The sequence below is a fragment of the Agelaius phoeniceus genome, chromosome 8 (assembly GCF_051311805.1).
Source record: "Agelaius phoeniceus isolate bAgePho1 chromosome 8, bAgePho1.hap1, whole genome shotgun sequence".
Classification (NCBI taxonomy): Eukaryota; Metazoa; Chordata; class Aves; order Passeriformes; family Icteridae; genus Agelaius; species Agelaius phoeniceus.
In genome coordinates this window covers 27,592,305-27,617,658 of record NC_135272.1, presented here as the reverse complement: position 1 = coordinate 27,617,658, position 25,354 = coordinate 27,592,305, and the positions used below count along the sequence as shown (strand labels likewise).

The 25,354-nt window shown below is 47.7% G+C and overlaps 1 protein-coding gene across 9 annotated transcripts in view; it reads right to left on the bottom strand.

The window, feature by feature from the left end:
- The window catches only part of ST3GAL3 (ST3 beta-galactoside alpha-2,3-sialyltransferase 3), a 176,104-nt gene extending 161,248 nt beyond the window's left edge, over positions 1-14,856 (bottom strand). For 4 of the 9 annotated variants that reach the window (XM_077182424.1, XM_077182429.1, XM_077182428.1 and 1 more), the window contains exons 1-2: positions 9,573-9,690; positions 8,712-8,856 (exon numbers count right to left, since the gene is read on the bottom strand). In XM_077182424.1, coding sequence (XP_077038539.1) covers positions 8,712-8,826 — 115 coding nt within the window. In that variant the 5' untranslated portion in view covers positions 8,827-8,856; positions 9,573-9,690. Of the gene's footprint in view, positions 1-8,711; positions 8,857-8,936; positions 9,176-9,572; positions 9,691-11,381; positions 13,180-13,248 lie in introns of those variants that run through there. The other 5 variants (XM_077182426.1, XM_077182425.1, XM_077182427.1 and 2 more) reach the window with 5 other exon arrangements.
- Between the last annotated feature and the right edge of the window lie 10,498 nt (positions 14,857-25,354).

The window sequence follows — 25,354 nt, the reverse complement described above, 5'->3', positions numbered from 1 at the left end:
AATTGCACTTATAAATCATTAACATTGCATAAATCATTACATTAACAGTAAGGGTAAGCCTTCAGAAGTAGGAAGCCATCAGCTACTTATCTGTTAGTAAAACTCAGCTTTTATTAATTTCTGTGCCATCTTTTTTTCACTACTTCTTTCAAAGCATACATGCATGTGTTCATAGTGCTTTGAGAGAAGATCCTTCTTGGAACATGCATACTCACTGTAGTTAGATAAGACATCAGTTAAACTTTTCTGTAGTTATGATCTCTTTTGTTCTGTGAGTGATTAAGGGGTACACTTCCTGCACTGCTGCAGATCTGATGACTCACATTTAATCAGTGTCCAAACACTGAAACTCACAGGGTAACAACTGTGAAAAAGTGACATGCTCTAACAGAACCAAGTTAAAGTAGGAGGGATCCCAGCGGAATATGAAAGATGTTTTAAAAATGCATGTTTATAAGCACTTAAAAATGGAAACTGATGATTTTAATATATTCTGATTTTTTTTTTTTTTTTTTTTTTTTTTTTTTGGAACTGAGCAAGGAATGCTAAATTCTTACCCTCAGAGATATTCACTGCCTGGATTGTTGAGGCCTTTGGTTATGCAAAATACCAAGAACTGGTTAAGAAACATCCTGTAGTTTCTGTACCTGACTAGGATTTTGGCACTATCCTGTTACTCTCTCAGGAAAGCAATGTATACAAGAGCAATATAATCACCCACTGCCATGAAGGAGTAAACACTTGAAATCAGCTACCTCAGGTTCAAACTATCTATTCAGGATATGCATGCACAGTACAAATTACTTTTTGCTTGGATGCACAATTACATTCCTTCTGAAGTGCAGAAGAGATACATAATTCATAGAGAGCTATACCTCATGACCCAAGTGTACTTGTCCTTGCAAGTCATACCCAGGTTGTTTGGCTGCTTTATTGCCTCAGCCTGACACTGTGATGTAAACCCAGACTGCAACGACAAAAATGAGATGTTATAGTGACAATGTTGACAGAAGATAACAAACTAGGAAAAATCTCTGAGAAACATCCCTAAGTGTGACAGGCAGAATCAGTACCAAGGCCACACTCAGATCACAGCAGCAGCAGCTGTCCAACTTGAGACAAATCACAAATTACCTCCTTTGTCCCAACCTCAGCAGAACTGATGTGAAACAGAATTGAAATGAGCATGGAAGGTGCCCAAAGCCAGCATGTCTGTATCAAAGCCAAGGGGAAAAGTGCCATCTCTTCTATCAAATGAGTGGTGGGGGGAGCTCCCACTGAGGCTGGCAATACCTTAATCACTACAGCCAGTGCTGCAATGGTACAGGTGAGAGGTGGGGGATGCACGGTGAGGAGGAGAGGCAGAGAAGCACTCACTAACACAGATGACACAGCTCTCACAAGGAGGTATTGTTTCCAGCTGAACACATTGCTAAGGGGTTCACAGTCAGCTGAGATGAATAAATCCTTTCACCTCTGAAAGCACTCAGCTGCAGAGCAATTGCTACCAGAGGTAAAGTGCTTTCACTGCAATGTACCTTTCCAGAATATGGAAAACTGCTGACTTTGACCTCTGCAAATCCATATTGGAGGACACAGCTTCGGCTGCATGTAAGACACTGAGCTGTTCCTTATGAACACTCTCCCAATGCACCCATCCAAAGTCACAGGAACATACCCTTCCCAAAAATTTGTGGGGAGGCCAGGGAGAAAATACACAAATTGAGAAAGTGAAGCAAGTGAAACACTAAGGCTGAGGTCAACTGAGTGAAACAAACAAAAATCACACTGTTTTAAACTGGGCAAGTTCCTCAATTGTACGCATCCCTAATAACACAAATGGAGAGAGGGGGAAATAGAAAGGGGCTCAAACAGCATCAAGACAGTCACTGTCAAGAGAAGCAAGAGCAACTTATTTCAAAATGCAAAACTAAGGCCCAGCAGTAAGCGGGGAGATGGAGAAGTATTCTTGCACCTTACTTTTCCATCTTCCTAAAAGGTCAGCACTCATCCAGAACTAAAACAGTAACCCAAAAAAGCCAAAATGAAGATACAGTGTTACAGCCACCCCTCTAGCCACAAGATGCTTAGGGTGTTATGCCCTTAATGACCTTCACTAAACCTGCTCCTTATATGCTCCTAAAGCCAGAAGAGTGTTCAGGGAGTTTCCTCCTCTGGAGAAATCCCAAGGACAAGGCACATTATACTTGCTCCCTCTCTCAACAGCTCTGTCATGCATCATTTCCCATTGCCCCTGCAGAGTTTTCTCCACTACTGTTAACATTATAGCAGCACTCAAAATTCCTGGAGAGACAGCTGGGTCATAAAGTAATGCTGGGTACTTCACTAAATAAGCAGCAACTGATCAGAAAAAGATGAGGCACTTGCATTCCCCTATGTTCCTTGTCTGTCCTGTGAAGTCCTGCCTTCTAAAAGACAGAGAGGCACTCGTGAATTTCTGAATTTGGTTTTTAAGTCTCCTGAGTTGTGATTCACATTCAGAGAGCAGACTGTCTCCTCTGTCCTGGTGGCACACGGGCAGCTGCCGTGGCTGAGCCGGGCAGCAGCTCCGTGCGGTTACATTTAACAGCTGCAGCAAGAGCAGTCAGGAACACACACACCAGCTTCCAGCCAAGAGAGAAATAGCTGGCACAATTACAGCTGTGAAAGATACTAGCACAACTGAGTGTCCTGGAGTTGCTGGAGTTTAAGTTTAGCCATGCTCCTTATTCTGGCAGGCTAAGAGGGAGCACAAAAGTAACTTGAGCAGTGACAATTTCTGGGCACCAGATCAATTTTTTCTGTGTTCTGCACAGATAAAAGAATTATCCACCATAGTTAGTACACTTTAGCTTTAAGTTCCTAACTGAACACAAGTGGAATACTTCAGCCCAATATGAGAAAAACTTAGAAAAGTTAAGCTAGTTTACCAGACAACTCTTGTTTTAAGTTCTATTTTTACATCTTTGTTTCTAATATGCACTGCTGCCTCAATAACATTACTTGCTATTTTTAGCATTTCAAAAAAGCATCACTGTGATCCTCAAATCCCTAAAGCATCTGAAAACTAGCAAAGAGATCCATAAAACTGTAGCTGGATCCATGTTACAAGAATTTTCTAAACATTTGTTCTCAATTTTGGTGCAGAAAGTACAGCACTAGTACACTTTACAACTAAGTGGATGAAACAAACCTTGAAGTTACTAATAACCCAAACATTAAAGAATTCACAATAATCCATCTCAGTGCTGTACCTGGTCTCTTCCTACAAAACAAACAAACAAACAAATTTTAAAAAAACAACCCAACAAAAGGGAAAAAAAACCAAACCAAACCAAAACAAACAAAAAAAAACCCCAACTTTTTCAGGAAACTTAGAGTGCTGCACAATAGTGTCCAAAGCAAAAAAGTAATGCCCACAAGGTTAGTCTCTCAGGCTTTCCAGACATAGATAGAGAGCAATTAAAATTGTTACCATCACCATTTGCTTGCTACCACTCACAACAGCACTGTGAGTGCCTTGTCAAAAAATATGCTCCCTCAACCACCTAACCACCAATTCAGCCATCCCAGCTCAAGCCACTTTCATTAGATTTATGGTCCCAGTGCCAAGCTGACCTGGCCTGGAGTTGTTATTTTTTTTATAGGAGCACTCCTGCATTCACATCTTCTGGCAAAGACAAGTAGGACAGTCAGAGCAGAACACAAAACCATTACATGACTCTCTCCACAAAGAGGACAAGTTTGTCCCCATGGCCTAGTTGCTCACACACCAAATGAATGTCTAAACAAAGAACAGAGGGAAGTCAGATGTCAGTGTACGTAAGATCCACACCCTTGAAGCAGAACAAAAGACACTCCCAGCAGCCCAAGACACAGCAGCTGCACCCATCCACGCTGGATACCAGCACACATCCACGAGCCACCTGAGAAAGAGTAAACATTTTCCAAATCTTTGCAAGAAGATCCATTTCTTCAGTACATTGTTAGACCCTAATACAAGAATTGACAAAAGTACCATTTTACTTTGAAAGAGGTAAACCAGTATTTATATTGATAATAAAGGTTTGATTGCTTCTGATTAATTCAGCCTTTTTTGCTGCATGACTGGTTTCCATGGAAATGCAAGCAGATTAAAAACCTGCAACCAGAAGTGAGTCAGTTTTGCCTGTTTATGTCTCCTCAGTTTCCTTGGAAACAGACATTAAAAAGAAAAAGGAGTAAAAAGGATAAGGGTCCTGAAATACCTTTGGAAAATCTCCTCCCAAAGCTTTATCTCTTTGGCTGCTTTGCCAGAATTAGAGTTGAAAATAACACAGAGCAACAGATGACAGAATAGTGACTTGACTTTTTTAAGGAGACATCAACAGAACATACCTGGAGATGTTTCAAAAACCACATTCAAACTGACAAGCTCAAACTGTATTAACATGGGTTTTGGCAAAAGTACCTCATGCAGAGTATATATTTCTTTACAGTAGTTCAATGCTAATGTAGAAAGAAATACAATAGAGAACAAGAAAATAGCATCATTGTCCTTGTCCCAAGTATACTTCAATACTTTGCGAGAGAGGGAAAAAGTAAAAGCTGACTTGGGGGAATGAGTCCAATATTTCCATTGCCAGGATGCTTTGTAATGGAATCATTCCTTACAACACATTCATTTTGAAGTTGCAAAATCAGCTACACACATATCAGGTTAAGAAACTCCATCTCCCACCATATTTTTCTAAGACAACAGTGCACCCTCCTACGAGCTGTATCTTCACACTGGTACAGACAACACCATCCTTCCTCCTCAGAGCCAAATGCATCAGGGAAAGAGCAGGATGGGAAGTTACTAGGAAAGGAGCTGCTGCGCCTGTCTCAGACCTTCAAGGCCTGCTCCTATCACTACCATTACTCTGCAAGAATTCCCCTACAACCAAGTGGCCAGAAACACAAAGAACAGCAGTACAATTATTTGCTCCTCTAAGTTCCTTCTAGAATGTTCAGGACAGCTAAGCCTGATTACAAACTAGTTATTTCCTTGAGTGTCTCCCACATCACATTATCAGTTCTATGTGCTCAGCACACCTCCGTGCAACTCAACACATCATCAGAGAGTGGAATCCACTGTTACTGCCTGTCTGGGAAGAATGTGCAGGGGCAGTGCATGTCTCTTACCACTACTGTCAGAGACTGAAGCTGCATTACAAACATCAGGAAAGAGAAAAAGGAAATCTGTCCTAAACCCTGCTCATGTACTCCCAACCATCACCAGAACTCAAGGGTCCTCCTGCATTCAGCATTACACCCCTTATTTTTGTACTTGGCTGCTGCTCTGAGAACTAACATTCTGCCACTGACATGAAACAAGGCTTGGGGAAGAGTAGCCAGTCATGATGCTCACTAAAAGGATGAGAGAAGGGTAGCAACCACTGGAGGTTTGTCTGAACAGAAGAAGGAGTTGAACTTAATTCAATGTTAATTAGTTCACATTAGCCGAATTCGATCTATTCCTGTCACAGTAAAGATAAGCCTTTTAAAAAATTAATTATTTCCTATTCTCCTTTGTATTTTGGCAAGGTGGAGAGTCATTCAAGAAGGAGAATAATCTTGCAGTACTCACTAAGGCATCACAGATTTAACATTAAGAGGAGAACATTTAATGTTAAGGGAACATTAAAAGAAACATTGATGTGTATCTTTCAGTCTATTTCGAAGTTTATGTAGAGATCAGATGTACATATAAACAAAAAAATTTAGCTATTTATTTACTTTAGCAGCTAAATACATGAACATCCGAGTGTCAGGGAGACTAGTTTACACAGTAAACCACTTTACAGTTACCATTCAAATTCATCCATGAGAATGGATAAGCAGAGGCATCTTCTAAAACATTAAGTGAACAAACCACACAAGCAGCAAATAAGCAGATCAAGTGTTTTCCACCATACTCTACAACAAATTTGTTTATTTCCATTATTAAACACAGGTGTCAAGTTTACTAAAGGCAGTCTCTGAAGAGATTGCAAAGGTGTCAGGTGCTGGGATCAGCTTAGTTTCATACCTCCTCTAGAACAAAGAACAGAACAATAATGTCACTGCTGAAGCTAGGGAGTCACTATTAAACAGACGAAAGGCACTAGTCACAAGAAAAATGCAAGTAATTTAATAAGAAGATAACTCACACAAAATCAATAATCCTTGATTACTAAGGATCCAAAATTAACACATCTGACTTAGTTTTGCCTTTGGGGGCATCAGCATTATCATATCAATCTTAAGGAAATTTACAAGGTCACACACTACGTTGTAATTCAGGAAATAAAACCACAACAGTTACGCACCACCTATCTGGGGCACTTAAGCAAGCAAGGCTCCCCTTCAGCAAATACAAAGTCTAATTGCCCCATTATACATTGTATCATATTACATATTCTCAAGAAGGCCTAATCAGTTAAATAAGTAATTCAAATCTGGCATTTGTTAACTTCCAAAGCTGATTTCTAGAACATTATTTATTTAACATTAACTCTTCATATGAAGTTTCCCAAAATGGGGTTTTAAATTTCTACTTTATATTTGCATAAGCTCCTCCTGTGTTAAATTACACAATAAATAAAATGGGTTTTGATGCATAAAAAAAAGTCTGAAGACCAACTGAAAACAGGTACCATCCTTACTGTTTCAAAAGTAACATCTGCCCCTTTACATTAGGCTGCTGCTTATGCTAATATTTCAAAGAACTTCATCCAATATTTAAGACACAACCCACAAAAGTGTCTAGAAGGAACAACAGTACAGCCTAAATCAATTGTGGCAACTGATAAAGAACAGCAAGCTGAATCCTCAAGCTAGCATCATCTCTTTGTAGAGGTTGAAGAAGCTTAATGCAAGCACTGCAACTTCCAAGAATAAATGAATGACACATTTTACACAAAAGATCAGAAAAAAGGGAGACACACCAAACCAAAGGTTGGTTATGCTACCTCACAGTGCTCCTGTCAGAACATCCTGGTTACCCAAAAGCAGCCAATGCACTCAACAGAAATCACTGTAACTAGGCTGCAACTTAAGAGTCATCTTTCCAGGTAAAAGTGTTCCATTTATAGAAATCCACAGCGTCTGCACACAGATTTGCAACACTGCACTGCAACCCAAAGTTACCACAAAACCTCCCAGGGACTGTAAAACAACAAATAGCACACAAAGCTCAAGGCACAAAATCTGAAGAGGATTGCAGAAAGTTAGAACCCTCCCCAGAACCGTGGTGCATAACACAAACACATAGCTGCTTCTTCATTTGTAACAAAGATCACATGCAAGTTGTGGCATGAAAGTTTTTTTTTTGCAGGCCTTGGGAAGTCTAACATGATTTCCTGGTGGCATGAAGGAAGTAAAGGATGGTAGGTGGTATAATTTCATAAGAGATCATAATGTCATAGCAGATATGGAAAAACTGTTCTTTAATCACAACTGTACTTATTTTCATGCAGGAAGGATTTTCTACATCTTGCCAATAAAAGTGCTATTTTGCAGAAACACATAATGAAGATTTTTAACTCCCTCTCTGAAGCACAAACCTGAAGAAAAAAATCCCTGCTCAGAAAAACACTATGCAACACTCCTTTTACAAATTTAGTCTTACAATACTTGTTCTAGTCCAAGGCACCTTAGTAGTTCCCTGTCAAAATCAGTGCATCAGCACAAGTGTCATATCCAAGTCATCATCCGTCATCATGCAAAACTTCTTAAGAGCACACAACAACAGATTTGGACCACACAGAGGTAGAAAAAATGTGAAGTTCAAGAAGCACTGCAGCAGAAATCTCTACCAGTATGCACAAAAACACAGTACAGCAAAGAAGAAATTTGACCAGCGGCTTCTTGTCAGTTCTGGATCAGTGTTTCTCAGCTACTGATCCAGGGAGCAACAGTCAGCTCTGAGACATCTGAAACAGCCTGTGGAACAGCTGCAAGGAAGGTTGGCTCGTGTTTTGGGCAGGAGGGGAGGGGAGGGAACTGTTTTCTTGTTTTTATGTTTTAAATAAACAGTTCTTGCATGCAGGCAAATTCAACACAAACAAAAATAAGAGCAGCAACTGAGCAATCAAACTTCAGCCTAATTTCATTGCAACTGTGACCTTTTATGGCCTTACTGCACAGTACAATCCTCAGATTGTATTCAATGAGGTCAGATGTCTTTTTGGACTTAAAAAGGTTGAAAGACATCCTTTAGATGACAGATACTTGGCAGATAATAACATGGAAGATAAATGGAAGATGGGGATTTCTGAAGGACAAAGTAAGATGATGAGATAACCAGCACAGATGATTACAGAAAGAAATCAAAATTCACCAGAGGGAAAAAACCAAACTTTTCTTAGATATGTTAAAATGCAGAGGATTCAGGAAATAAAAGCCTCAACATACAAACTCTTTATTTTGACAATTAGGAATCATAAACTAACAAAATATTCCAAGAACTGAGATCTCTAATACCAGATTTATAAAGCATGAATCTGCTCTTGTACCCAGTAATAAAAGTAAAGCCATAAAGAGCATTAGGTAGTCACAAATTCGACCCCTTAAGCATACTAAAAGCTCTAGCATTTGAGTGGGCTTAATCACATCCCTCTAATACTACTAAATCGGAACCACCTATTGCAACTATTTAACAGGCGATTTAGGGAGCCCAGAAACAGTTGCACCGTTCCCCTACTTACTTGAATCCTCCCATCTGAGAAGGTGCAACTTCCAAGCAGAATAGTACAGAAATCCCAGTACAAGAAAGAGGCAGAGGGCTAGCAGCAGGTTACGCATAAACACCAAGAGTCCCATCTTCACATTAAATCTGTTCTTCTACATGACCTGAGAAAGAAAAACAGGTTGAGGCTGGAGCCACCTTCTCCAACGGGCATCCTCTTCAAAACGGGCAATCCCATACCCACCATAACGCACAGATCCCAAACCGTGTTCCTCCACCAGATAAAACACACGCGTTCCCCAAAGCGTATCAACGGAACAAGAACCACCCGGGGCAGCCGCCCGTTCTGGCCGCCACAGGGTCAGAGCCGCTCCGGAGAGCCGGGGGTCACCGCCACGCTGTGACCGAGCATCAGCCCCGCTCCTGCCGCCTCACACAAACGAGACCAGCGCGGCCCTGGTCGCCGAGGCCTGGCGAGCACCGCGTCCTGCCGACACGCCACAGAGCGAGCCCCCAGAGTCGGGGAGTCCCGCGGTCGGGGGGCCCGCGGGAGCGGCCGGCGCGGCGCTGCTCCCGGCTGGAGCCCCGGGCACTGCGCGCTGCGGGGACGCGCTGCCCTAGAGGCGGTACCGATGCCTGGGGAGAGGGGCTCGCCGGGCCCGGCCAGGACGGCAGCTGTCCGCCAGCTGACAGCCGCCAGCAGCCGGCTGGAGCCTGGGTTTGAACGGGCAGCAGCGTCGCCACCGCCGGGCTGCCCCCGCCTCGCCGTGCTCCGCTCGTACGGGCTACGCTACGCCGCGCCGCGCCCCGCCGGACCCCGCTCGGCGCGCCAGCCGCCGTGAGCGGCCCTGCCCGCCCGCTCCCCCCCGCCACTCCTCACCCGGCCGCCGCCGGCCCCGGGCGCTCGGCCGCCGGCTGCGCCCCCCGGGCGCGGGGCTGCGGGCGCCGCCATGCCGGGCGCGCCCAGCGGGACCCGCCGCCGCCGGGGGGCGCCGCGGCCGCCAATGGCGCGCCGGGGCGGGGCGGGGCCCGCCCGCATAGCGGCTGCCGCCGGCCAATGGGACGGCGCGGGGGGTCGCGCCCCGGCCAATCGCGGGAGGCTTCCGCAGCCAATGGCGCGCGGGCAGGGGGTCCCCGCCGGAGGAGCGCTGCGGCAGGGCCGCGGTGCGCGTGCGCAGAGCGCCCCTCCAGAATCAGCGCGTGGCGGTGGCGCCGCGGTAAACGGCCCGGGCCCGCTCCCCCCTCACGGCCGCCGCCGGGCACCGCTCCCCAGTCACGCCGCGGCACCTCCAGAGCACTGCGGTGCCTCCAAGCATGGCACTGGGTGGCCCCTGCCAGCACTGTACCCGCTGTGAGGCTCCCGCATTGTCACCCCTCAGCGCTGCACCTTCCGCCAGCTGAGGCACCTCAGCTGCTGCCCCTGCAGTGACACGGTATCGCCCGCCCTCCAGGCACTGCACCGACTGCTCTGCGCCTCCCCTCAGGTGCTGCACTGCCCGAACGCCCAGCACTGCTCCGATGGCCTCTCAGCCCTACCCCGCTCTGCACAGCCAAGCTGCAGCCACCACACGGCAACGCAGCCCTGAGTTTGCTTCCATCACTGCCCCGCACAGCACCTGTCCCTGCTGCACCGTCCGGCCATTGCCTTCACACTACCAATCCGGCTTCTGCAAACCCTCCCAGCACTGCACACCCAGCAAGGCGCTGCCCAGCCCCTGCACGGCTCCGCGCCACCTCCCCGCTGGGGCACAGCCTCCACCCCTGGCCCACACCAGGCCGGGTGGCACGGACCCCCCCAGCTGCCCTTCCTCAGCACAACACAGCTCACGCCATGCACGCAGTGCAGCTTCCACGCGCTTCCCGGTGTGTGAGTCTCCACCTCACTGCACAGCTGCCCTCTGAGCACAGCAGCACTGGGAACAGCCTCCAACGCAACCTTCCCACAGCATTGCCTCGTTCTTGCTGGCCCCACAGCCATCTAATGGTCCTTAGGCAGAGGGCAAGTGACAAATTCTACTGTAACACCTCTCAGGGATAGAATGACAAAGAGAAATTATTAGTCAAAAAGGGCAAAGTCATCTGAAAGGAAAGAAACAGTGAGGAATAAACCTGCATCTTTAGTGACCAATCCAGTGACCCTCCATTTGTCACTGAAAACAGAAGGAAAACAAAAGGTGTTTTTAAGGGAATCTTAGTAAGATCATGTCCGGCATGGTGGCAGCTCCCACTGAGGTGAGCCCAGGTGCGGATGTTGAACGGCAGACATTGCCTTGAACAGCACAGAGCTGGCTGAGCTCTGTTGACAAAGGCAGTTGACAAAAGGCCAAGTTCCTGCTGGTCACAGGGGGAGCTGGTGGGGGCTCATACAGCCCCATTTTCACAGCCAGAAACCCCACTTTGTGCTCCGCACAAATGAAGTCAGTACAAGGTGGTTGCTAGTGTGGCACACATGCAGCCAGGCTTCCAGAGCTATCATGCTCCTCTGCAGAGACACAAGGGAGACATGTGTCACAGTGATACACCATTAGGTTTTTTGGATGCCAACAAAAACTTCTAGAGACAGCACAAGAGACCAACAGACTCATGCAAGCACCTAGGTATCACTGACACCAATATCCCAGTGAGGAGGTGTGTCTGTAGATCTGCCCCCAAGCTACTGGCCCATCAACCCCCAGTTCGAAGGGCTGACCTGCTCAGGATGCTCGTTGCTCTGAGGCAGCTTCCTTCCCTCCAGCTTCAGGGCGAGCTGGCAGCCAGGGCTGGTGCAGGCAGCCTCCTCCTATGGCCCCAGCTCTGCTGCCGGGCTCATTTCTTCCAGCAGCTCCACCGGCTCCTGTGCCACATCGTGTCTGGCTGGAGCCCAGTTTTACTTCACAAACGCTTGCTTTATGCCTGCTCCTCTCTTCCCCTCTTCATCCCTCCGTCTGCGTAAGCTGGCTCTCATCTCCCTGCCTCAACCGCCCTTGTCCCTGTGACACGGACCTGCTGCACTGCCTGCTGCCACTGCGCCACATCTGCTCCAGCTGTCCCCAAGCTTCACCTAAACCGCCCCCGTACCGCATTTGAACCCCGCGGTGTGTGGGCACAGCGGGTGATGTGATTTCAGTGATGAGATAAGCAGGGACCTACAGCACGAAGACAAATAGCGACAAGTCTGGGGCTTGCCCCTGAGCCCGTGTTTGTCACTCAGGAAACTCTAACCCCGTTATCAGGTGTCAGTGTGCTGCAAAGAGCCCGGGATGAAGTCACTCTCCTTGCCAGCCTGGAAAAAACTCACAAGGCGAGCGCTGTGCATCTTGGAAAATCAGGTACCAGTGCCTGGCAGCTGTTTGATGGCCATAAGATGAATTAAGGTAATGATTAGTGGCGTGATTTGGTTCAAGTAGCAGGACTTTAGTCTGAACATGTTTCTACTTAGCTTACACATTTCATTCGCAGGCAGATGTCAAGCTGGATGTTGCTAGGAGATAGACAGCAGGGGAATAATTAAGTCTGATTAAATCCTATCATATTGCTGTGCTGCTTTCCAGAATGCTCTGGAGCTTTTTAAAGCCAAACTGACCAAGTGATCAGGCAAGTGATCTAGCCCATCCTGCTCAACAAAACCCACTTGCAGCAAACCAGCTGAACCTGTAGCTACCCATATGTCTGCAGAGAATTTCCTATGGCAGCACTGGCTATGACCTGGAGAAAAAAGGCTCTGACAGAGGGCACAGCTGGTGGCTGCATTAGCAGGTAGCATAAAACAGTTAGGGCTGGTCACTGCCTGGAGCAGGCAGTGAGGGGTCCTACCCCTATGTCCCTGCATCAATGCTGCAGAGACATTCATGTTGGACTAAGCATGACTTGGACACACCACCATGACCACAAGCAAAGCTTCCTTCAGCCCTTCTTTTGAAAGGAGCCCACCTGAGGCATGCCAGAATTGCTCTGCAAATTCCCCTCATGTGCATGAGGAGATGCTGAGCAGCATCTTTTCCCACCAGTAAATTAAGTTAGGCTGTAACTATCTGCATCAGATGTCAAATACACACATCAGCCTCCAGGCTTCCTTCATAGAGACTTCTAATCTCATTTTGTTTCTTTACCCTATAAAAATTACTATTCTAATACTCACACTGTAATCCTTCTCCCCAAATTAAATGTCATCAAATCAGACCCAATCCTAATTAATGCAATATTTTATGATTAATTACATACCACTATATACCACAGCAAAGATCTCTTTCAGTAATGGCTAGACAGAGATTACCTCTGCTGATGCACAGGCTCAAGGAATGCAATCTGGGTTATAAGACACTTGTAGTTTATCTTATCTCTCTGACCAAATTTGTTTCATCTCACACACTCCTTATGTATTATTCTTAAATGCAGACTCTGAACATGATCAGACTGTGGAGAACACTTTACATATCTGGTGCTCTGGCTACTCTAGGAACAGAAATGTTATACAGCATCAGCACCAGGCCCACACAAAAGAAGTTAAAACAATCTGAACTTGGCTCAAAAATTCTGCCACCCTCCAGATGTTTTGAACAGCAAAGAATCACACTTACCACTTTGGGAGCAGGTAAACACCTGGAGCCTGCCTGATTGCCTCCCCAAGTGTTCTGCTTGAGTGGACCAGCTTTCCAAGGATCTTCCTCAGATGATGTGACCCAGTGGGCCCACCTGGCAGGCAGTCATAAAGTGCAAGTCCCTGCCCAGCACCCTGCTCAGCAGTTCATCTCCTTGCAGTAATTCCAATACACTATGTTTGGTTCACTCATAGTTTCCAAGAGAGGAGGTAGGCTTGAATTGAAGACAATCATTGAAGACTCCCACTTTTCTGGGTCTGTTTCAGGAGTCCCTCACCCTCACGTTCAGAAGAGCATCCCACCTCCCTGTGTCTGGCTTCAGCTTGCAGACATACCATTTTATTCTGCCTTCTGCTTGATTAAAGAGCCTTTCAGAGCCTGGCATTTTCTCTTTGTGACACTACACATATGCTGCAGGCAAACCTCCTCTCATCCGTCTTTCTGAAAAGCTAAATATACTGAGTCGCTTAATTCTCTTTCTGCCAGGCTTTTCCTCCCACCCTCAAGCCGTTTTTTGTGTTTCTGTTCTATAGAGCCTCTCTGATTTCCCTGAATCCTTTTCAAGATATAGAATCCCACAACAAGCCTCCCTAATGCTTTGACAGAGGGATTTAATCTGCTTTTCCTATTTTCTGACTTAAAGGGCTGCATTAGTCCTTTCTACCATAGCATCAGGATAAGGATTCAGGCAGGATCGTCTCGAATCTTTTCCAGACCCCCTGCTGGCAGGTTAGAACCACCTGTATCTCAGCTGCACATCCAGGTACTGAGGAATGGAGTTTGCTGTGTTGCAGACACCTCCACTCCCACACACCTCCCTCACTTGCTCCCTCGTCCTAGAATCATGGATGTCATGGTTGCCACATTTGGGGGGGGGCTTAGGGAGCTGAGCATGGCAGGCCTTAGGAAGATTTGCTAAGCCCTGGTGAGCTGTCCAGGAGCAAATGTCCTGCTCCCAGTAGGTTACTGCACCATGAAAGAGAGGAGAGCACAGAAGCAAGCAGTGCCTGCTGGCATGCAGACTGGTTTGACTGTCTGGGAAGTATTTTGCAATGCCTGTTAATATTTTACCCATTCTGTCCAGAGTGACAATGGTCACCATAGAATCTGTGCACTGACTAGTTACCAGGCTGCACACCATGAACACAGCCTCTTAAAATAGGCTAGGTGAAGGTTCCCTCTTTAATTCTACTCCTGAAGAAACCGGGTAAAATAACCTCCCCCCCAGCAGCCTCCCCAATGAAGCCTACCTGAGATCTGGGAGTGAAATAGGGAGTCTTGCTCAGCCCAGGTGCCATCACTGGATATCACAGTGCATTTCTTCATGCCAGTGCTGCAGGAACCTTGAATGAACCCAGCTCCAGCTGTGGCCATGCTGCCTCTCTGAAGCCAGAAGTGCTGTCTTTGAATTTCTGAGATGATTGCTGAATAAACTTGAATTTCTGAGATGCTTAGAACTGTGATGGCAATGAACTTCAATGGCTTAATCTTGAGCTCTCAAGACAGGCATTACCCCATCCCCTTTCATACCGTAAAAAAAGCTGGAAGAGTCAGGTCAGGCAGGCACCATCCAGCCACTGCCTCCTCTCAAATGGGAATGGCAGGAGTGACTCCATCTCACATGCTGTCACAGAGAGGAGGGAATTCAGCAAAGCAGTGGCACAAGAAGAGGCTGCAGCTCCCCAAACCAGCCACACTCATGCTACAGACCCAAGTAATTTGCAAACAATTTAATGATTTAATCACAGACTCTCCCAAACACATGTGTTAATGAATGGTCAGCTGGCAGGAGGCCAGCATAACCTAAAGGGTCAAAGCAATGGGCAGAGAAATGGCAGAGAGCCCCAGACTGTAGGTGAAAGCACAGCTAAAGGCATCCTGATGCTGTTACATAGAGAAAATCCTTCCTGGGCAAAAGGAAAGTTCTGGGTGTTGAGAGTAGGAGCATTTATAGAGAACACTTTGCCTTCTCCACTGCCTTCAATAATGCTGCAGGATTTTAATTAAAGTATGTATTATAAAGAATTAATAAGACTCAAGTAGATTAACAACTACACATATTAACAGCTGCATTCTGAGATCTGTCAATGAGCCAAGGCTTAATGGGGAGACATCAACAACAGAAAGCCTACCTAGACCCCCAGTGACCCCCAATCCAGTGCCATTTAATAGGTCTTAATATCAATAATCTGGATAACAAGATGAAGGCTTACATTTGGGGCTGATAAAACACTGAATGCTGCTTGCTGCTACAGCATGAGCTGAATGGCCTGGGAAAATTATAACAGCTCCCAGCCCAGAGATGGGCTGCAAAGGAAGGTTCTTGGGAATGGAGAAGACAGGCTGTACCACAGAGTGGAGAATCTTCCTGAAAGTGAGGGCGGGAGGCGAAATTAAGGAAAAAAGCTACAAAAGAGCTGTCCCCACACGTGACTGTTGCCATGAGCCTGCAGTACCTTGGCCTGAGGGCCATGAGTCAGAGGGGCATGGAGAGGATTTCCAAGCAGAGCTACAGCTCTGGCAAAGCCAACTTAATGTCTGGTACAGCTATCCAAACTTCAGAACAGGCACAGAAATCCCAAGGAGCAGCAACACCACCACAAAAAAGGAGCTAAGAGTTGGAAATGTGACAAATAAGGCTGCATAGGGTGTGAGGAGTACAAGCTATTTCATTCCCCCAGGAGAGGGTCTCCTCACTGCCAGAAGGAGCAGAGTACTGGTATGGGCAGAAGGAAGTGCAGAAGCCAAAGGTGAGAAGTTGAAGATGGGAAAAACTGAAGCCTGGAATTACGTATAGCATGGTCACTGAAGGTTGCAGGGGCAGCCATCCCTACCATGAAGCAGCTTGAAAAATAAGTTTAGATCTCAACTAGATCTCAAAAAGTTTAAGGGCTCAACTTAATTTTTTTGACACTGCTGGCTCAGGCATGAAGAAGAGATGCTGCACGGACGTGCTTGCTGTTTTGCCCTGACCTGTAAGCACCCCTCCTGATCTCCTGTCCAAACAGCTCCAGCAGCAAAAAGGAGGCCAGGACTGATTCCTGCAAGCCAGAGAAGGCAGTGGAAAAGGTGCAGAGGGCTCTGCCTGAGGACAATCTTGTTCACCTGCTCTTCCAGCTCATGCACGTCTTTCTAAAAACAGGTACAACAGCCTGAGCTGGCTCTGTGGCATTACACTACCTGCAGCAATGCTCATTGTCAGCCCTTGACCCAGGGAATGCATAATTTCCAGCCTGGAGCTTTAGTACTTAATTACTTGCACTGAAGCAACCCCTTGTGTACCTTCAGCTGCCTTGCTATGGTGATGGGGCCACTAGCCATGGGCTCCTCTTTTCATCCTGTTCAGCCTGAACCTCCTCTCCATTGCTCCATGGTGAACTGGAGCCTCTGAACTCAAGTAATGCACCAGCAACCTTCATACAGCACAGCAACCAACTCTATTACTCATACCTGTCTCTCCCATACATGCCCAAGTGAGCTGATGCCAAAACCCACAGCATAAGCACAGCAGCACAAGTGCCTGAGTCAGTGTCCACTTCAGGTTTACAAACCTTCCCCATTTGGGTCACTCTGATCTCCTCCCCAGGTGCCCAAAGGAAATGGTCAGCAATGCTGCCTTTGGCAAGCAACTCCCAGGGCATGTCCTGTCTGCAGAGCCACGGGCTGCACCCCTGTGGGTGACTGCCCCTCTGAAAACCCTGTCAATGCACCAAGGGACATAACACCTCCCAGGGTGCAGGGCCATGAGCCCAGAGAGATGCTCTTGAAGCATCCCACCTCCTACACATCTCTGAGACCAGGGCAAGCATGATGCTCAGGAAAGGGATCAAGGAGATGGGAAGTAGCAAGGGCAAGGAGAGGGAGGAAGAAGGGAAAGCACCAGCCACCTCAAATACTGTCAGCCACTGGGAAGGTGGTGGAAGGAAGTGCTGGTGCTGCTGGCGGAGGTGCTTCCCTGTTGGTCATGAGAGCAGCTGCCTGGCCTGGGGCACTGGGTTGGCAGGGTAGCTGCCAGCTGAGGTAGCCCTGCCATGTCCCAGTGCCTTTCTTCCCCACTCCTGGGTGCTGAGGCTTATCTGGTCTCTCTTGGGAAAAGGAAGAAAGGAGAGAAGCATGACATGGGCCATTAGGAGCTGTGTGAGAGGGTGCAGGGGCTGAGGGCTCAGTTTGCACTGTCCTGACCCCTGTGCTGCAGGATGGAGCCAAGGGCTGGTGCTCTGCTGCAGGACATGAACATGCTTGGTTTTGGAGATTCAGACAACCTGTGCATTCTTGCAGCTGCTTTTCATAACAGGGAGTTAGAGCAGCCAGGGGGAAATGCCTCTGGGTGCTCTGTTTGCTGGCAGGATGTGGCTAATAGCAGCCATGAAGAGGCAGCTGCCAGCCATAGGCAGGGGACACAGACAGAAGGGTGCTGCCAAAACACCTCAACCCCCCCGAGTACATCACTGGAAGTCACACAAGTCTATGTTGGTATGAGTGAGAACAGGACTAAGGAACACTGGATCCTTGTGTAGTAAGAGGGATCCTAAACAGTGAATGTACAGAGCTGCCAGCCAATGGAGGGCTCTGCCTCTGCCCCAGCAGTCATGGAGGACCAGCCAGGCCAGCAGTCCTTGTTTTCAGCTGCAGCCCATCCCACCCAGCCACAAGAAGGTGGGGACAAAGGTCCACCTCTCCAACAAAGCTTCTTTACCCTGCTCCATGGGAACCAACTTCCTATGCCACACCCAAGGGAATATGAACTTTCTGCAGCCATCACCTGAGCCACAGCTATGCTGGGGGACACTGGCAGATCCACAGGGTCAGGCAGAAGCAGCTGCTCAGGGCTGGAGCTTTCCAGGTCTCAGTAGCCAGCTGAGGGAGGTTTGCAGCTGCAGCTGAACTGGTCCTTCCAATGAAGGGATGGGCTAAGACAAACACAGTGAGGTGCTGGTACCAGTGACACCCTTTTTGACAGACTGGTTCCTGTGGATGGGGAAGATTAGCACCACCTAATTCTGCAGTCACCCAGACAAGTCTTGTGTTCAGAGTCCAGCAACCCACCCGGGCTGGCATTTGACCCTGGTGTGAAGCTGGGTAGAGCAGCCTGCTCCAGTCCAGCCCAGCTCCCCTCTAACCCAGCCACAGATCCTGTGAAGGACAGTTCTCCCCTCTGCCAGCACCCACAACACAGTCATGGCTTGGCAATGTCACCGCCCAGCAGCACTATGTCATTGTGTGTGTCCAGGGCATTGGGGACCTGTTTCATGCAAGGCCTCCCCAGCAGTGCTGAGGGACCAGCTTCAGACAAGCCTGGCCAAAGGAGACAGCCTTGTGCCCCAGATCTCCTGTCCTCCATCAGCTCACCCCAGTCACCTCCAAACTACTGCTCCTCCCACTCCACCAGCTGCAGCCCCACACAGGGCTCTGATGAAAAGGGGAAGCCTTGATATCTTCTTCCATAGAACTTTCCAGCAAGCCTCAGGCCCTGCAGAAAAGCCAAACTCCTCAGCTGAAAGGGCTCCCCAATTCTGTGACAGCAAGTGAGCATGTGCAAGCGTGTCACTGCCATGCTTCAGTCCCACAGCTTCGTCCCTCCTTTTCCTTCACAAGCCAGCAAATACCCTTAATGTCAAGAGCTAGTGAGACCTGGGGAATTCATTAAGCTGCTTTCTCAAAAGCAGTGAAGCTGAACAAGTTCAGAGGGAGAAGGATGGTGGTATCCAGCACCAGTAGCTGCTCCCAGCAAGCCCAGAGCCACAGCACCCAGTCAGTGCTGCCTTCTCTGGGGGAACAGCCCACGCTTCTCCCATTGCACCAGGTGGCCGCAGCTGGGAGAGGCATCGCATGGTTTGGATGTGGAGTGAGCCTGTCATCTCTCCCTCATCAGCACAGCCAGGCCTAAAAATATCTCAGAGTGGGTTGATGGTGGTTGTGCTACAGTCTCCATTATGCAGATGGAAATGGCTGGTCCCTGCCAGAATGTCTGGGGAAGCACCAGCTCCTCTGCCCTGCACTGGCACAGGATCTTGGGATCATGTGCTATGCTGCAGAGATCTCCATAGGAGAGAGATGCCAGGGACAGACCAGGGCACAGAGCATCCCAGCCAAGCACAGCATCACTGCTAGGGATATCCTGGTCAGGGCAGACAGCTCCATAGGCTTTGTCCCTCCTGGGTGCATGGGACTGAGCAGGGTGGGGAAGAGGGGAACGGAGTTTCACAGCCCTGCCATGAACTCCTAACAGTAATGAAATGGGGAGCTGCCCAGGCAGCACATGATGAGTCAGAAGTGCACCCAGGCAGCTGAGCTGACAGAACTGTGTGTGCAAGCATAAGGGCACAGGGAGCTGAAGGACAAGTTAGCAGACCAGCCACAGCATGAGTGGGATGTACCCTCAGCCCACAGGAAAAGCCAGAGAAGCGCTAGAGCAAGAGGCCAAATTTACAGCTTGGCAAGGAAGAGGGCTGGCTGGCTTTGTACCCTGCAACATGCTGCCAAAGGGCAAAGCTGCCAGCTCCTCCCTTCCCATCTCAAATCCACATGGCCTGACAGTGAGCACAACTGCTTACGCTGAGCCTCGGGCAATCGCTCACCCAATAAACCTGACTGAGTGGGAAAAGCAGCAGAGACTGCTGGAGAAATCAGAAGGATGTAGCAGCTCATGTAGGAATGGCTTACAGGATAAGATCGTGAATCTAGACATTCTGGCTCTGATATTGACTCTTGGCAGGCAGGCAGAGTCTGATTTCATCCCAGCCTCAGAGGTGTCCCCACAATGTCACAATCAACCTTGACCACAAACCTGAAGTGCTGTTTACTCACCCTCACCGCAAGGTGTGCTTTCCTCAGATCCCGGGCCAGCAGGGCAAGCCCCCTGCACAGCCAAACCTCTCCAGGAACAGTGACCCAGCATCAAGGCCACACTGATTGAGTGGCACTTCCCAGAGGCACACGCTCCAAGCACAGGCCTGTCACACCTCCCCCTGCACCAGACTGTTGGCAGCTCCAACAGCCTGCAGGGAGCTGTCGGCAGGGATCAGAGCCCTGAGCAATCTCACCTGCTTGTAAGGCTGGAGGAGAGGTTGTGCTGGGAGAGCAGAGTCCAAAACACCATATGGCCCAGCCACAGCCAGGCATCTATTCACTGGGAAGTGGAAAGTCTGCCTCAGCAGGTACCAGGCACCTCTCCAAAAAGGCTGCACAAGGGCTCTTCTGTCCAGTGGCTTCTAGAGGAAGGATTCTCTAGGCAGGCTGCAGCCTGCCTGGAGAAGGGGCAGGGATCTGCTGTGAGAGGTGATGGTTCTCCAGCCCCCAGGGTCACCCCCACAGCCCTAGCCTTGCACTCTCTCTGGGAATGATCTGTGCAGCCTCCACACAGCTAATGCACAAGTGGAGGCTGCTTCTTTGCAGTCTGCAAAGATGGCAAAAGGACTGATCCAGGTCCCCCAAATCTGGTGGAGGACACAGGCAGGCAGGAGGGATCCTGGGCAGCTGTCTCAGCCAGCATGGTCCAGGGTAGCAGTGAACAAACCAGGCTCCTGGGGAAAGACCTCCCCAGCACACTGTGCCAGTGCAATGCCCCACACAGGCAACAGTCCTGCCCCACTGTCCTGCCTGTTCTGGGCTGGAGCGACATCACTACACTGGGCTGGGACCTCTTGAAAGGGCTCCTCTGGAGAAGGTGAGGAGTGAGGAGCAGGAAGCCCTTCCTCCTGTGCTGGCCCATCAGGTGCTGACGTGCCTGGCTCCCAGCCCACCAGCTCGGAGTCACGCAGCTCCCATGAACGCCGTCTTTCTTCTCCCTGCTGCAAAGCCCTTGGCAGCCCCTCACCCGCTTCTAGTGGGGAGGGAGAAGAGCCAAGATCTCTTTTTCTGTCCTTTCCCCTTGCCAGGCTCTGCACAGTGCTGAGGGCCCAAGTTAGGGGTCTCCCTGCTGGTGACAGCACTGCAGACCTCTGCTCCCACAGGAGTCACCCTCCAACCAGCAAGGAAAAGCAGGGCTGGCTCCAGCCCCACTGTGTGGATGGCTGAGGTTCTAAACAGAATGCCCTGTGCTACTTCTGCATATGAAAGAATGGCAGAATATGAGCATTTACACTTCTGCCAGTCCCTGTGGACACCAGCTGTTAAACAGTGTGTAGAAACATCTATCCAGCTGGAACTGGGAAGGCCAGAGAGGACTCAGGACAGACCCATCTCTGGCTGCCAACACAACTGCTCTCTTCATCCTGCCCTGGCTCTGCTGGGCCTGAACAAGCAAAGCTGCGTTCCTGCTGCAGAGCCAAGTAGCCTGGGCAGCCATCCACCACAGGCAACCACAGTTCCAAACCACATGGGCTGCTTACCCCTTTGGTGTAGCCGTTCCCCATCACCAGTTTCCTTGCTCTCCTGTATCACATCACTCTGTTTTTCATGAACTGTCTGCAAGTTAACTGCTCTCTGTACCTGTACCTGCAGCCTATCAGCACCTACCACCCACACTAAAGGCATCCATGCACACTGTCCTGCACCCAAGACACTGTAATTTCTTTTTAATTGTTTGGGAGGAAGTTTGAGTTAACCCCTGCTGTGAGGATAGGCAAGAACATTAGCCCAAAAGTTGCAGAGATACTGTATTCAAGAGAAGCAGCAGCACTTGAGGAAATGAGAGTCCAAGCATATGAGCTAATATCAGCTCATTCACAACCATCTGATCCCCATGCCTGAAGTGTCCCTGGAGGTGCATGGGTACAACACGCTGCCATGCCTCCCTACATTCAGCAAGACTGTAGGATTGAGTCACTATATGTTTTGAAGTAGTTTGCTTTGGTCTATAGCATACTTGTTGGGCTATAAAGACAGGCTTTACAGCCCAACTCCATATGGAGGACTTCAACCTGGATATGAAAACCAGCCACCCACCTTGCCTACAGCCTGTGAGGAGGCAGCTCTTCCTTCAGCCAGCAGTGTGGATAATGGTGAGAGCATCCCAGTTCCTGGGGTGTGGGGCAGCATGAGGAGCCCACGCTGCCAGGGAGTAACTCATGGGAGGTAGGAGTGCCCAGGCAGCAGGCCTGTTTCATTTCTCTCCTGCACCGTGTACTGAAGGTATTTACAGCCACTAGAACCATTCATAAGAGTGAGAACGTTTCCTAAATGCAAAATTCCAGGCCAAAGACACCTCTTCTCAGGCTCTCCTACCTCACTCAGTTTTGTTTCAAAATTAACATGCACACTATACCATTTAAATCTTTTTCCAGTACCCTCCCACATGCTTCCCTCATTTGCTAGGTGCTGTCAGAACTGTTTTGATGCTGGCGTTGTCACATTACTCATGCTGCAGCAAGGAGGCTGTGGCAGTGCTTCTGCATGGATCTGCCACAGCTTCATGAAAAGATGGCAATCAGGTGAATATTTCCCATTCCTCTGGAGATGATTTTGGTGAGGTCAAAGGAAACTGCAGATACACACCCTCAGCTATGCTCATTACTGGAACCAAGCAACAAATGCCACCTGGAGCGTTGTGCTCTTCATTCATCCAAGGAAGAAATCTGCAGCTCTTCAACAGCTCTAACAGCAACGTGGGAAAATGAAGACTGATTATGGGAAAAGAGGAAAAAGGCTTATTTTAACTTTTAGCAATGCAACAATATTGTTGTTGATGTTCAGCTGAAAATACTACACACTTTACACTAATCTAAATGCCCACACTGATAGGCTTTGTGTAGTAGCTACAAATTTGTGAAGGAAAAGGAGCCATTATCATTTTCCCCAAACTACAAAAGCTAGCTATAGAAATACCTGGCACATTAGGTTTCAAAGACATGAGCTGAAATAACACTACAATAAGCAAATTCCTTAAGGTTACTGATATACTGGGTGTATCAGTAACAAAAATCCCTGAGCGAAAGTAGAAGAATCTCCTTTCCCTGACTGCCGGTTCAGCATGTCTTAACCAGCTCTGTGAAATTCAAGAGTCAACACCAAAGAAAAGAACAGAGCTGTCTGAGACTGCACCCAGGTAAGGTTTTCTGATGACTCCTCTTCTGGCCCTCTCAGCTACAAAAGGAACCTAAGGCAGCTCAGTTCTTACTGCAGATGTCTCAGCTCTGTATTTCAATGAGGAGAGATGATTCTGTGGTTCCATCCCTTTTCTAGCTAAACAGCCAAGCCAGACTGAGTCCTTAAATAACAGAACTCCACTTAGGTCTCTGAAAGACACCTGAGAACTCATTAGATAAGCATTAAGGAGATGAATATTAAAAAAGAATAATGCTAATAGAAAAATTAGAAGCACGGTAAGAATTTCCAAGTCCCATTGCTTTAGTTCTTAAATTAGTTTACAGATTGTCTTTTTTGAAATTAGATTTATTTCTTGAGGAAACTGAAAACAATATACAGGCTACCAGTCTTGATTTCACCCCATGTTTCATTAGAAAACAAGCACAACTGCAGATATGTCAGACAAAAGGAGCCCAGTTAAAGAATGGAAGAATAGAGATGCATTGGAAGCCTTAGGATAAGTGACTATGCTCCTCAAACAGTGCTGGGTTGAATTGAATCAATTCAACCCAGCTAAAAACACCATAAAGAGAGGGAAGAAGAAAGGAGAATGGGTCCTACTACTGACAGTACTGCCTCTGGTCATTTGAGAAGTCTGCTGATAGAAAAAAAGGTCTCCTAGAAGTCCAGCCACAGGCAGAAACATTACTGCCGTCAGGTGCTTTACAAAGAATATAGTCACCTTTTAAAATCTTATGAAAAGTTATCACTGACTTGTGAAGCTCATCCTAAATTAAGGGCAAGCCACTATTTTTTAATACAAAAATTGCTCCTCATGGATCCAACCTGAACCAGTCACAGATGGAAGTTTCATGAAAAGTGAAGAGGTCTAGTGACTGCAGTACCACATGCAATGGACCCAACAAAGGGCAACCAGAGCTCACACTGAGCATGATTTTGTACTGAATATACTCAAGAAGCACCTGACTAGCTGATAATCTGGCAGCCCCTCACCCCCACTGGAATGATGCTGTAAAAAGGATAAACACTCTTCCAAAAAAGCCAAAACCACTGAAGAAAATTATCAGACATGATAGAAGACTTGGTAATGGAAAGCCTATGTACTTTTGAGACAACTGCTCTGTACAGAACTTTTACTGTTATCTGTTATGCTTCAAGCCATAAACCAAATTGCTTTTGCAAAGTCAGATAATAAAGACCCCTCAAACATCAGAATCACTGATCTTAAGTTCAGAGAGAAGCCTAAAACAGTTTAGTCCCTGCAGCAGTTAACAGTGTGCTCACATTTGAATGATGCAGCACAAGAACTGACAGGAAAACTGGGAAGGCCCTTTGTCTGAGTGCAGGATGGCAGCACTTTCCAACACAGTGCAGTCAACTATGCAACTGTCAACAAGAGCAAATCTGGCACCTGCAGAAAATGTGCCAGAAACAGATAACAAAGCTCCTGTTCCAGAACAAATACTATACATAGGACCTCCTGAAAGTCACTGAATACTGTCAGAGGTGAGTGGGAAAAGCTGCTGTAAGTGAACCACAGAATATCCTGAGTTGGAAAGGACACACAAAAATCAATAAAATCCAGCTCTTGGCCCTGCATGGAGCAGCTCCAAGAACCAACCCCAAGAACACCACACCAAACAAATCCAGCTATTTCCTACTAGGTCATCATTTTAGGATGAAGCTGTTGAGCCAGGTGTTTGCAGCACAGGTAGTATAGCATCTGGCACCTAAAAGGTGCATTTAAGTTCTACAGCAGTTTAGGGACAAAGACTGAATGCAGGTACCTTTTCTCTGGAGAGAGAGTGGCAGATTGAGACAAGGAGTATATTTTTCAGTAACACACAGGTAGTGTTCATCTTATGAGAAGTTAATACCAAATTAACTCTGACAGAACAGAGGCAAGTTTGTTAAGACCTGGCCAGCTCTTCTCCACATTTGCTCACAGCACATAACTTCAGAGGCTTACATACAAGCTCAGATGTCAAAGTGCAGTTTCATTCCTATTGCCTGGACCAGATCTGCAGCTACCAGACTCAGGTCTTAACAGATCCTGGTTTTATCATGCCAACTATCCCATTCATCAGAAAGCCATTTA